Genomic DNA, 13,170 nt, shown 5'->3' with positions numbered 1-13,170 from the left:
AAAATAAAATAAATTAAAATATATGATTATAAATATATGGTTACATTACATTTTGCAAATTCACTTTTCATTGAATTTCTTAATACGAATGTCATCAATAAAATATGTTTTATCAAAAGAATAATTTTATATTATGCACTGCGAGTGGGAATTATTTATTATAATTCTTCATCAAAGGAAATAATAAAAAACGTATTGAAAACTTCGAATCATTTTTACCAAATTTCCTGAAAGAGACTGAAGTTTTCAATCTGTAATGTATGTTTTTAAACACGCTAATTTTCATATAAATATAATATTGTAATGCTTATAAAAAAAAATTGTGTTTGATTTTACTTTTTATTTTTTTATTAAATATTTGAAATAAATAAATTCTTAATTTATTCCTATTCTCGTCCAAAAAGCTGGAAATGATTACGTAATGTCGTTAAAATTTTAAACCACAATTTTATTTGTTTTTCTCTTTTCATAGTATGATACGAGAAAAACTTGTATTCATGTAGAGTATATTCACGTAGCGCGCTACGACTTCTCGTAGCAAGTTTTAGTAAAGCCTAAAGTAAGAGTAGTAGTGAGTGTGTGTTTTAAAGTCTTACGATTTGACATCACTGGTTAATTTTTAATTTAACGAAATATGTAATAAAAACAAACTAGAAAGTGATATAGGACATGAAAATATTTGAAATCAGAAACATAAAATTATTAAATCGGTTTTCCCCACAATCCCATAGTGTGTGTACTGTGTACAGCACGATAAGATCGGTATTAAGTTACAAGTAAACAAGTGATCTATTATCTCAGTTGGAGCTTTTGTCCAACAAGTTTCTACGAAGCTGTTGCTATCGAACGAGATTAAACGTTATTGAAAATTTTCAAACTTTTATCCTCACTATGCTTGAGATAAAATATTTGTGAGATGAAGTTTTAAAATACGTCTTTAGCCAATAATGTGAAGCTGGACTTTTTGTTTGGTCGCCAAGAATGAAGACTGATCGCCGACATTATTTTCAACATAAGCCACTGTTTTAAAACTTGGGAATTGCAGTCGATGCGCTATTGTTAACGAATTTCAAAAGGGTACCAACAGAAAACACAATGTGCTTGTAAACTAACTTGTTTTCGGGTTTATGTGAAGTGTTCTATATTATAAGAATAATACGACAAAAATATCGATTAATTATTTTCAATTTGTAAATAAAACTCAAATTCAGTGCAACATTAAAAGTTATATTTAACGCGTCATTCCAACAACAGTAACATTGTAAAGAATCTCAACAAACATAAATCAAATATCACAAATCAACCCGTATTATGTACATTACAAAACAATAACATAAAACAACAAGAAAACAAACGTCCCATTTTATAATACTGCAAAATCACAGATGGAAACTTAATTCTTTATCAATATTAATATAAAACTCGGTCGAAGGTTTATCTTAATTCTGGCAATAGGACATAAGTTCGTTAATACTGCAGGCTTTGTAGCAGCATTCGTTCACAATGTGTTCGCGCTTTCCTCTGGAGGGGAGGGTCATGCTACGGGCCCTCTGTGACGTCATCCATGGCCAGCCGATTTGGTTGTCTCTCTCCTTGTAGTATGGGGACAGGATGGAATCTACGGAATTAAATTTTGTTAAAATATGGTAATTAATGCTAATTACCGATATACTTAATGGGTTTAATTATAAAAAAAATCAAATGAATAATATGTTTTTACGCCCTATATTTCATAATAAATTACGATAAAACTACGACTGAAGTGTAAAAAATTTATGTGAAATTAGTTTCATTTCATTCTTATTCGAAGAAAATATGATTGTTAAGAGAAGAGTTACTAGAAATGTTATTATTGGAAACTGTTTATTAATGTATGGGTTAATTCATGGAAACTATAAGCACTATAAGTTCTAAATTCCTCGCAAAACCCACGTATTGAACTCTATAATCTAGTTCAATAATTCCTCTGAAAAAAACATTTAAATCTTTACAATACTCTATATAACGATTAGTGACGCTCGTGACCGCCTCCTCGGTACAGTGGTTGACGCGTGAGCGTAGAACTGAGGGGTCCTGGGTTCGATTCCCGGTGGAGACGAAAAAAAAAATGTCTCGGTCTGGCAGGACACAGAAGGCTGATCACCTACTTGTCCCTAAAGAAAAATCGATCAGTGAAACAGATGTATGAATAATGCATCTGCCCCCTACCCCACTACGGGGACACGGGACTTCACTTTATATAACGATAGGTTGTAAATTGTGATACTTACACACGCTGCCGGATTCGGAACGCTTGTAGTCATCATTTCCATTATAACAGAAAAGAGCAATCGCGTTAGCGAGCGACTTCCCGCAGTAGACCTGGGGGCTGACGTCAGGCATCTGCAGGGATACCTCACCGCCGATGTGGCCAGTGCACACGGAGAGCATGGCGAGAAGGGACAGGCTTTGGGAGATCATCTGTGGCAGAATAAGTTATCTATACGACTTAACTTAACTGTATTTACGTCTGTTTTGATATAATAATAGTACTTAATATAAGGTTTTTCTATTTTTATCAATCTATTGTATACTATTATTATAAAGCTGAAGTTTGTTTGTTTGTGAGTTTGAACGCGCTAATCTCAGGAACTACAGGTTCGATTTGAAAAATACTTTCGGTGTTAGGTCCATTAATCGAGGAAGGCTATAGGCTATAATATATCATTACGCTGAGACCAACAGGAGCAGAGCCACGCCGGTGAAACCGCGAAGCGTAGCTACTAATTAATATTAGTGACAATTTTCTTTTCATCAGATGTAAATAAAATATAAGATACCTATGAATATTGTCTATTATGTTTACAAGGAAATTGTATGATTCGATGAAAAGTATTTTAAAATAAATATTAAATTCGACCGATTTCGAAAATAAGGTTAGGAAGAAACCAAACTATATAATTGTGTCATTTCCACACAGTTATCATTAAGATAATTAGCTTAAAAACAGGAGTTTAATAATGTCGAGTGGGAGTCACATCTCTCGTCAATAATTAAGAACATCTTGATTTCTCATTTAAGATTACAAACATAAGCTTCTTATATATAATAGACACGAAAACTATGTAAAATAGATTTTGTCTGTCTATTTACGTAACAAATAACGGCAATTTCTGCCTTATTCATTAAAATACTAATTGACAGAAATAATCGCTTCTTAGAAAACTACCTGAAATATATTTGAATTTTGTATAAACGTAGAATGAATTATTTATAGGTATCTAACTATTTTCCATGAACACATTTTCCGAACTGCCTCTAATTACTTAACTGTTAAGATCACTTGAAAGGTGAGAATCAGCTTCTAAGAAGCAAATTATAACACCTTTAAGGCTGTTCATTAACGTGATTTATAAACAATTAAATAAATTAAAAATCAAAATTTATGACGGATAATTCAAAACATGCTAATTGTATACTTCAGTTTTCGCTGAAGATCCGAAACAGACTAACTTAATTTTTTTCATGTTACAAAGAGCTATTTAGATGAATAAACGAGCGATTTTTTTTATACATTGTTAAAATTTAATTCCATAGACTATAGAGCAAGCGTGTTCAGTGCTGCTACTTACCTACATTCAATTAGAATCACAGACTACCTCCATTTTTGTACGCAATTTTTATATATGCACAAAAATGTGTACCTTCGTATCATGTTATTGGAGATCTAATATATCCCTCTTCTAATTACTTAACAAGATAATATAAAGTACTAACTTCAACATCAGCAAGTATTGTTTAATCTTTATGCCTTGGTCTAATTTATTCCAAAATGCATACACAACTTCGATGCATACACATCGAACACTCATTAGACCCGTTTTGTCTCAACTGGACTCTATCTAGCTTCACAACCCTCCACGTTTGTCGATAAACCTATCACAGCAAGATGATTTAAACCCTAAATACTCACATTGCCTTTGAAGTATCTTAGACGAGCGAGCGCTTTCAAATGTGAGGTAACGTGTGATATTATCCCGTTTTATACGCTTTGGCAAAGGGGCGATATTAATATTCACCTTCTCTGGATCACCGGGTAATTGCCTAATGAGAATGAAAATCGACCTTGATACCTTAATGTCAGAGGAGCGTGTGATAATTGTTCAATTATTCACCACGGGGACTTTAATGAGAGGAATATTTTTACTGGGATACAGTATGTGTTATATAAATCGTTTTACATTAGGTGTCTTATTAAATTTTTGGTTCTGGAATCAGGAAATGAACAAATATCAATTTGAGTAGTCTACCAATACCTTTTCTTTAGTTTTGTATGCGACACATTTTAACTTTGGCCAGACGTTGCAAAAATCGATAAGTAAAGTAAAGGTAGGCCTCTCCATTGTATCGTAAAACGTAACGCATACAATATAACCCGTTACGAGACCTAACCCTGAGTCTATTTACGCAATATATAAGAATATTTTTAGGTTTCACTTTACGCTTTGATATTTGACGTAATCCAATACCGGACAAAGAAATGCTCTTATTTTTTAAACAAATGTAGATATTTCTTTCTATACATTTTTGTTTATCATCATATTATACAAAGACGGTTTTTCTTATATCAAATCCGATTATCCGACCTTATTAGCGTAAACATCACGGTTATAAAAAAAAGTGACTATTCGGGTCATCAATCAATTACATAAACTTTTCTACTTATCCAACATTTGTATCAATAAATCTTATTCGCAATGTACAATAAAAAAGATAGTCCCTATCGAAGTTTATAGCAGTCGGTTTATAGTAAGGGCCATTTAACCACCTCCTGATAAAGCTGCTGATAGCCTTTACACTTTTTGACGTCACTTTTCATACATTACCTATTTGTCAATTTAACTAATAAATAAGGAGAACAGAACTTTTCCAGTAGTTAAGAAACAGGCTATAAAGTAGTAGATTAAATTTCTAGTTTCTACACTTAAACAGAGTTAAGAATAGCCAAGTAAAGAACAAAACTTGTATGAAATTAAGTCATCCAAGTTAGCGAAGCAAGTTTGGAAGCCGTAAACAAATGCTACAAGTACATCTCGAGTGGAACAGCTTCCCAAGTGGAGTCTTTGTGATCGGCGCAAGTTTATCTCTACACGCGATACATCTTAATTAGGGTGGAAGTTCAAATCTTGGAGACATGACTCGAATTACTAGGTTACCGTTTCCATGATGACATACCTTTGCAGCGTTGTAAAGAGATGAGAATTTTTTACTGGGTTATTGGAATCTGGTATTTATATGAACACACACTGAAACACGAATCAGACTTGTCAAAGATTTTCAAAAATTCAGGACATATTGGAGAACTACAGGTCCTTTTCTCTTTTTAATAATTTTTGAACATCGTAAAGCTTTTATTTGTGTAGAAACTACAAATTGTGAAACTTTAAATAATAATTACGTTATGACGTTTATGATCTAATGTAATCTTGTCACAAAAACTTACATCAGAAGACATATTTTCCAAAGCTGCAAAAAATTAAGCTCTGAAATTCATCAGGTGTATTTTAAGGCGACATCGTGTCGAAGCAATGTGGGGCGCCATTAAAGCGTCAAGCAAGATGAAGTGACGCGGAATATCGGCACAGACACTGACATACCCCGCCTAGCGATTTGATTTTTAGTTAGATAAGCGTGGTTCATTTGCAAGTCTATTTTCCATTTTATCGACTATCGAACGTTTATTACTGCGGACGTGTTTAATGGAATGGGGAAATTAATTGACAGGGCGCCGTGTGGCCGATTGTCAATTGATTTTTTAGTTTCAAGGAATCGCTGTTTATTCGTGGTATTTCTACGAAATTATAATTATGGTGTGAACAAATATAAGTTAGCACAATGGTTTTCTTTGTAAACGATATATTTTCGGAAGGCGTTATAATATACTGATTGTTATTTGTTTGGCGTTGTGTATTGATTTGATTTAGTGGGCGCCCGCTTTTTTTAAACGACAAAATATAAAAAACAATAAAAAAATTTGTGTGGTTTTATGAAACCACGGTAAAAGTGAAACTGTTCGAACGGTTCCGAACACTGCTTTGTGTAGCGCATGTCGCGTGACATGCGATACACGCGATATGCGCTACACAGACCAAAAAGTTTGAGACGATGTAATAAAAGTTTCACTTTAAAAATATGTTTAAATAACTTACGATGATGTATTATTACCTATATGTAGGACGTAGGTATTTATTATAATAACTTCTATATTACTTAACCATCCTAGATTATCGGCGATGAGTTATTAGCTCTTGCCTTATACTTGGTAGGTATGGCCCGTATGGCCCACAGGTATGGTCCTTTTCTTTCTGTTTCTATTTAGGTATTAATTTTTATTAAAGAGCGCTTCATACTTATTTGTACTTACATGCATAAAATGAATTGTGTATAGTGTAGTGCTTAATTCTTAGTTTTAGTTATAAATTATTATATTGTGTATGTTAGTCTGTAAGGTATTTATTCTATGGGTCTGTACAATTTATTGTCTGTCACCTGAATTAAATGTAATAAAAAAAAATAGGTACATGCATTAGGAGTAGGTAATTCATAAAAAACATATTTTTTGGTTGCTTATAAAGTTTACTGATTTTGGTAGCATATTTTGGTAAAATTTACGATTTTAAATTAAGTTGTCCAATGTCCATATTTCTATCCCATATTCAGATAATCCCTTTGTTGTGTGTGCACCATACAGAATATTACAGTCTCATTCAACATAACCAACGATCCGCAACTAATCGTTTTGGTTGCTTATGAGCGGTGTCGCTTACTGTAAGTTTATCCTTAATAATTAACTATAAATAAAAGTAAAATGTTATGTACATGCGTAAATACGTACGTATTTTCTCTTTTTTGTTTTAATAATTTTACCAACATACATAATTTTCAAACTTTTCAAACTACAGGCCTGGTTTCATAGAAAACCGATGTGTTTCTTTTTAGATAATATTCATTAACCAGAACATAAAGCATAGCTTAGTAAATAATAAATATGTATCTGCAAGAGAACAAGCTCATTGATATAATTTTATAACATCGTTCAAAACCTTAACCAAAACGATTCAATTTGAATATTTTCGTGTTTCTAAACGCAACTGTTGAATGTCATAAATTTGACATTGTCAAAACCAGCAGGTGAATGTTGTTAGGTGCAAGTCTTCGACTATATTGCAAAAGATATCTTAGCAGATAAATCTTAGAGCATATATTTCGAAAATTGAGTCATTTAATATCAATAAAATGTAAATAACATGCAACAGAAATGAGGCCAAAAAGTTTTCTCATTTACCGTACATTCTCTCGCCGTTATGTCCCAGTTTCCAGTCAGTACCGTTTCTAAACACGAAGGATTAAGCATAGCGGCTGTTAAAAACATCGAAAATGTTGAATATATTGGACCTAGGCTTCCTAAGCTTAGCTTTTACGGTTTCCTGTACAGGCTTCCTTATTAATCATTATGAAAAACACGTACCGGCGTTTATTATTAAAGGGTTTAAGTATGGTGCTTTTGCCTATCAAGGATCTGGGGCAAATTATGTGCAATTAATCGAAATACCTAAAGCCCTGTATAGACATTTCTATGCCTTTTCCTCTATATTTAGTGTTGTAACATTGTTTTACGCAGTGTTAGTATATAACTTTGAACACAGTGTTAGTAAATATGTAGTGTTTATGCTAAAATTAATATTGGAACAAGATGAACCTTCAGGTAAGAAACTTGAACTATATAAATATAACTTTATGTGAGAAATTTTCATATTTTTATATAAGTTACTTGCCTTTTTTCTTAATGTAAAAAAATTCCAAGTGTGTATAAAAATATTCACAGCTTTAGATACAAAATCTACTTAACAATGTTTTGAAAATTATGTATCACAATTAAGATCGGTATCTCCAAGTAGAATGTAAATCACCAAATCAGTAAACACAAAATAATTAAGCTATTGCATAGCTTCTATCGCGGGCCTTGAGCGCGGGGACCAAATCCAGAAATTTAGTAACGAAAAACCTCATGCTCCCCACTCCGACGGGCGCGGAGGTGTGGCTTGAAGGCATAGCATGCAATAGCTTTACCGCGGCAGTCCCCGAGTGCCACACGTCTTTTTTATTTCCAGTATCAGCCTCCGCAGCGATAATAGCACTGAGCTTACTTACCATCCAGTGTTTCCGACGTTGCTATGAAACATACTGCCTTCAAGTGTTCGCTAAGAACAGCAAGATGAACCTGAGTCACTATGTCGCTGGTCTCGTTCATTATTTTGCTGTTATTGTAGCTGCTATTGGCCAGGCTCCGTTGTTTTGTGGTAAGTTTAAAAAACATTGTATTTGAAAATCAGTAAAAAAATAAAATATGCTTGATTTTGGTTCCTTTTCTATACTAATATTATAAAGAGGAAAGGCTTGTATGTATGTATGTATGGTTTTCACGCATAAACTACTGGGCCGATTTTGATGAAATTTGGCACAGATAATCTTTAGACCCTGAGAAAGAACATAGGCTACCTTTTATTGCGAAATATGTACCACAAGCGAAGCCGGGGCGGACCGCTAGTTCTACTATCTAATTAGAGCAGATATATTTCACTTCTGTGTACAATCATTATTTCAATAAGATAATTTCATTATATTGCGTGATCTACAATTTTATAACGTCCACCAAGAATAAGATTACTAATTGCCTATAGTTACTTAAAATATATCTAACTTTAAAGTTGAACAACTTATAATCTAAAGCTTTTTTATTGTATTACAATACCTGCATAAGGTTGCTAATATGTATGTAAAAATTTATTGGTATAAATGATTTGAATTTGACCTTTTTTTATTTCCAGGTAGCCAAGACAGAGACAAAATCCTCTGGAATGATACTAGAACGCAACTATTTGCCGTACCATGCATTTCTGTATTTTTGTGGGCATTTTACGAACAGTACAAAACAAATATCATATTCGCTAATTTAAGAAAAGATAAATCAGGAAAAGTTATAACGGAATCACACAAAATACCATATGGGAGATTATTTGAAATTGTATCTAGTCCACACAGGTTGTGCGAGATTATTATGTATACAGTGTTGTTGTTATTAATCCCGACAAAGACCTTCTTCTGTATTTATTTATGGGTGCTTTGTAATCAGGTATGTATGGTAATGCTTTGGACACATCTGATAATTCTATTTATCTATACTAATATTATAAAACTGAAAAATTTGTTTGTTTGAACGCACTAATCTCAGGAACTACTGGTCCGATTATATAATCGTAGTAGGGATATACTTATAACCTGAATTTTTTTTTTCAGATTCAAACAGCAATCCAAGCACATGTTTGGTATAAAAATACTTTTAAGGAATACCCAGTGCAAAGGTATGCAGTTTTTCCTGGAGTGCTGTGAAGTACCAATATTTTATTTTGACTTACGAAGTACCAATATTGTATTTCGATGTTGAGACTGCATTCAATATTTAAATTATTTAATAAAAATCCTGTTTTATTTTGTAATGAGTTGTATTGGTAAATATTTTCATAAAAATTTAAATTGTTAGTGATAAAATATTATAAATGATTTGGACATTGTAAAAAGGATTTTAAAATATTAAGTTTATAATAGGTGATTTGAAATTAGATTAATACTTAATTTAGAATAAAACAAAATTATAATTATAATACACTTAAAATGAGGCTATTTATAATGACCTGTAATATTTATTATTTCATTTTAGAAATGAATTATAATTATTAAGTATTTATTGTAATACAAGAAATAAAACAAGTACCTATGCATTTTATAACTTTACATTGAATTATTTTATATTATTATGTTATCAAAGCAGGGTCATAAAATTAAGAATAAATGATATTCTGTTAAAATTAGTTTTATTTTCTAAAAACAAATTTTCAACTCTCACATTGCACACAATAATATGAATAATAAATATTGGAGTGTTCAAAAATACTCCCTATAGTTCACCTTATTTGAACAGGAAGCTGAAAGGAAAAAATGTTAAATTTAATTATTTTAAGGGATAAATGTATATTCATATCAGACAACACTTAACATTTATAGGTAACTAGCTTTCTGCCCGCGGCTTCGCCCGCTTTGACTAAAACCTAATAAATCATATACTAAAACCCTCCTCTTGAACCACTCTATCTTTTAACAAAAACAGCATCAAAATCCGTTGCATAGTTTAAAAGATTTAAGCATACAGGGACAGAGAAAGCGACTTTGTTTTATACTATGTAGTGATTAAAGTTTGATAATGCCAAATAAGTACTATACTATACACGAAAAGATTAAAAACTCAAATAATAAGTTTCTATTTTATTCTGGCAACAATTTCAAAATTCAATATGTCTTATTTTAATTTTGTTAAATTATAAAAAAAAATTAATACCAATAAGAATCATATAAGAAAATAAAATACCTGTAAGGATACCCTTGAGTCTTCGATCTAAATATCGACAGAAGCAAGGAGAAGAATACACACAACAGCACAAGACCAACTACAGATTGGAATCGCCGTTTCTTTCCCTCTTGTGGACTCTTTATCTCTGTCCCTTTCACTCCTCCCGCTGCTTCTATCATTAATATCATACCGACTACTACGGCCGCATCTGGTTTTATGTTAAGGGAAAATTAAGTTTAAAAGTATTTGGAAATTTACTTAAATTTTATGTCTATCTATGTTATCAATTAAGAAGCTTTGTAAACAGAGTTTATCTTACTTTTAGTTATAACTAGCGGTCCGCCCCGGCTTCGCCCGTGGTACATATGAAAAATAGATGTTGGCCGATTCTCAGACTTACCCGATATGCACAGAAAATTTCATGAGAATCGGTCCACCCGTTTCGGAGGAGTATGCAGACTAACATTGTGACACGAGAATTTTATATATAAGATAAGATATTATGTTCAATTATTTTCAAGGTAACAAATGGTAAAGAAATCGCCTTATTTAATTGAGCAGAGAAAAACCTGTTATGTATCTGTCTTTTACCTTATAAGGGAATAACTATCTTGTTACTTTTAAATCCTCTATTTTCAGAAATAATAGAGCTGAATCCAACACAGAAGACAGACACATTTTGTAAATAATCATATTTTTTGTTAAAAAGGATACTTAAAGCCGCAACAATATAGCTCTCCAAAACGAACTGTCCGTGCGATCCACTGTTTATATAAACCGGGCCAGTTTTGGTCTTGTGGAAGAACGGTGGACCTCTTATCTGGTTCCACATCTGTCCAGATACCATAGCAAAGCAGAAGAACAGAGCGGAGACCGCCCACATTTGCTTATTGTATAGAAACTCTAGGTTGTTACGACGGAGGTATAAGAACGCGGCGACGAGCACGAAAAGTAAAGTGAATGCTACAGCGCCGGAATAGTTTGGTGGACGGAAGACGCGGATCTGAAATTTTTTGGGTACTTTTTAATAACATATATTTAGATGTAGCTAAGAAAAATTCATTAATTTGCCTGCAATAGTTATTGTGGAACTTTTTATAATTATTAATTAATTCAAAATAAATTTCGAAAATTCCACTTAATCATATGAGTAACCGCATGTCATCCTACGAAGAATAATATTGATTCTGCACCATTTTGTGACATTAAATCATAAGTAATAATTTTTTAATTTTTTAATTAAAAAAGAAACTTGACCATTATGGAAAGGCAAAAGTATTTTAAAGTAAATCATATTTTTCAAATAGGATTTAATGAATATCCCTATTCTTAGTTGAATCAAATAGCAATTATGGATTATCAAGCCACACACCATAATTCAATCACATAGATTTAGTTTATTATTTGCATATTCAATTGTATTGATGTTTTTTTAACAATTACAGAAACCAAAATGTAGCTAACATGTATTCCAAGCATTGAGGCTGTTATTTATAACATTGTAATTTAATGTAAAGGCTAGGCTATTAATGAAATGGTTAATTTAGCTATTTATTTGTAAAAACAGTAATAATACCTGAACATCAGTTCTATCATTGATCCATTTGGCAATAGCTTCAGCGTGAATACCAGCTCTCTCAAAGTCCATGGAGTCTGCTGGTTTTGGCTTACCCTTCGCTGGGAAATGCATTATCACAGGGGCAGTGTTTAACCGCAACTGAAAATTTAAACTTACAATAAATAGAGTATTGGTGTAGATAAATTCAGGTATCCACTCATTTTATATGCACTTCTAATTAATGCTTCTAATTGCAAAATAATAAAATGTTCAAATGTACTCTTATTTAATAAAAAACGCCAGCTTTAGAATTATTTGATAAACAATGTATACATACCATTTGGAAGATAGCAGAACCTTCATCAAAGTCTACCATACCAAAGAACAGTTTGTTGGTATAAGCTTGAGAGTATCTAAACGAGTTGGCTACTAACAAATACTCGTCATATACGTGCTGGCAAATAGCGCAACGACGAGAAGGTGCCATAGCCGTGAACATGACTATAAACGAATAGTCCCTTGGTGGTGATTTCACATAGTCCTTAAACCTATTCACGTTTAAAGGTATTATTGAAGTCTTCGCCGTAAAATCTGTTAGTTGCTGGACCTTCTCTTCCAACTGAAAAGACAAATTTTAGTTAATCTTAAGCCGGCACAACAAAATCGTTAAAATGTGTAATTATGACCTTTCCACGATTCTGCGCATATGTATTTGAATAAGTAAGAATAACACAGAAGAAAAGTAAGAATTTGAACTTCATTTTATTTTACAAATTTGCTAAACTTATAATGAAAATAAATTAGAGCAGCGTAGAAATTCAACCAATAATCAAACGCCAGCCAAGTCACAATATTCAGCTGTCGCGTGTCAATGTCAACTGACAGATGCAGACTCTGAGGATGCAGATATAGCAAAAATGTTAAATGATAACTTACCACCTGTGCTTACCACCAAGAAGCTTATATCTAATACACTGGAGATTGCACTATGACCATTAACTTGTAACAAGAAAATATGACCTAGAATGACGTCAGTCATGTTTTTTGTCTCTTTCTGTGGAGTGACCACGCTGGTTTGTAAATTCAGGATTTTTCAAAATAGAAAAAACTAAAAATCATGGTCTATAAATAATAACGACATATATTTTTAACAGTATTTATATTATAA

The 13,170-nt window shown here is 32.3% G+C and overlaps 3 protein-coding genes across 3 annotated transcripts; 1 reads left to right on the top strand and 2 right to left on the bottom strand.

Annotated features, from left to right (window-relative positions):
- Positions 1-1,206: 1,206 nt before the first annotated feature.
- Positions 1,207-4,005, bottom strand: LOC149482519 (bombyxin A-1 homolog). Its single transcript, XM_089704385.1, has 3 exons — positions 3,953-4,005; positions 2,271-2,460; positions 1,207-1,618 (listed from the first exon to the last, which is right to left on the bottom strand). Exons 2-3 carry the CDS (start codon positions 2,458-2,460, stop codon positions 1,440-1,442), a joined length of 369 nt encoding a protein of 122 aa, XP_089560511.1. The 5' UTR covers positions 3,953-4,005; the 3' UTR covers positions 1,207-1,439.
- Positions 4,006-7,166: 3,161 nt separating this feature from the next.
- On the top strand, positions 7,167-9,787 carry LOC149482518 (polyprenal reductase). Its single transcript, XM_089704219.1, has 4 exons — positions 7,167-7,744; positions 8,151-8,339; positions 8,868-9,172; positions 9,337-9,787. The coding sequence occupies exons 1-4, from the start codon at positions 7,417-7,419 to the stop codon at positions 9,427-9,429; spliced, it is 915 nt and encodes a 304-aa protein (XP_089560345.1). The 5' UTR covers positions 7,167-7,416; the 3' UTR covers positions 9,430-9,787.
- A 107-nt stretch (positions 9,788-9,894) lies between these two features.
- Ostgamma (oligosaccharide transferase gamma subunit) lies at positions 9,895-12,869 on the bottom strand. Its single transcript, XM_089704218.1, has 6 exons — positions 12,689-12,869; positions 12,340-12,621; positions 12,021-12,161; positions 11,159-11,447; positions 10,463-10,652; positions 9,895-10,022 (listed from the first exon to the last, which is right to left on the bottom strand). Exons 1-6 carry the CDS (start codon positions 12,761-12,763, stop codon positions 10,007-10,009), a joined length of 993 nt encoding a protein of 330 aa, XP_089560344.1. The 5' UTR covers positions 12,764-12,869; the 3' UTR covers positions 9,895-10,006.
- Positions 12,870-13,170: the final 301 nt, after the last annotated feature.

This window comes from Colias philodice, chromosome 15, assembly GCF_061535455.1.
Source record: "Colias philodice isolate Cphi_HAF_F1 chromosome 15, ilColPhil1 Martin Lab GWU primary, whole genome shotgun sequence".
Lineage (NCBI taxonomy): Eukaryota > Metazoa > Arthropoda > Insecta > Lepidoptera > Pieridae > Colias > Colias philodice.
Note: the sequence above shows the minus strand (reverse complement) of the source record. Positions and strands in the feature narration are given on the sequence as shown.

Bases quoted from the DNA above. Each gene is read 5' to 3' on its own strand.
- LOC149482519 (XM_089704385.1), bottom strand. From the start codon at position 2,460: ATGATCTCCCAAAGCCTGTCCCTTCTCGCCATGCTCTCCGTGTGCACT. The intron at 1,619-2,270 runs GTAAGTATCACA...TTAATTCCGTAG, and splicing joins TTCCGAATCCGGCAGCGTGT to ATTCCATCCTGTCCCCATAC.
- LOC149482518 (XM_089704219.1), top strand. From the start codon at position 7,417: ATGTTGAATATATTGGACCTAGGCTTCCTAAGCTTAGCTTTTACGGTT. The intron at 7,745-8,150 runs GTAAGAAACTTG...TTTTATTTCCAG, and splicing joins GGAACAAGATGAACCTTCAG to TATCAGCCTCCGCAGCGATA. The intron at 8,340-8,867 runs GTAAGTTTAAAA...TTTTATTTCCAG, and splicing joins CCAGGCTCCGTTGTTTTGTG to GTAGCCAAGACAGAGACAAA.
- Ostgamma (XM_089704218.1), bottom strand. From the start codon at position 12,763: ATGAAGTTCAAATTCTTACTTTTCTTCTGTGTTATTCTTACTTATTCA. The intron at 12,622-12,688 runs GTCATAATTACA...TTGTCTTTTCAG, and splicing joins ATGCGCAGAATCGTGGAAAG to TTGGAAGAGAAGGTCCAGCA. The intron at 10,653-11,158 runs GTATCCTTTTTA...ACATAAAACCAG, and splicing joins CTATATTGTTGCGGCTTTAA to ATGCGGCCGTAGTAGTCGGT.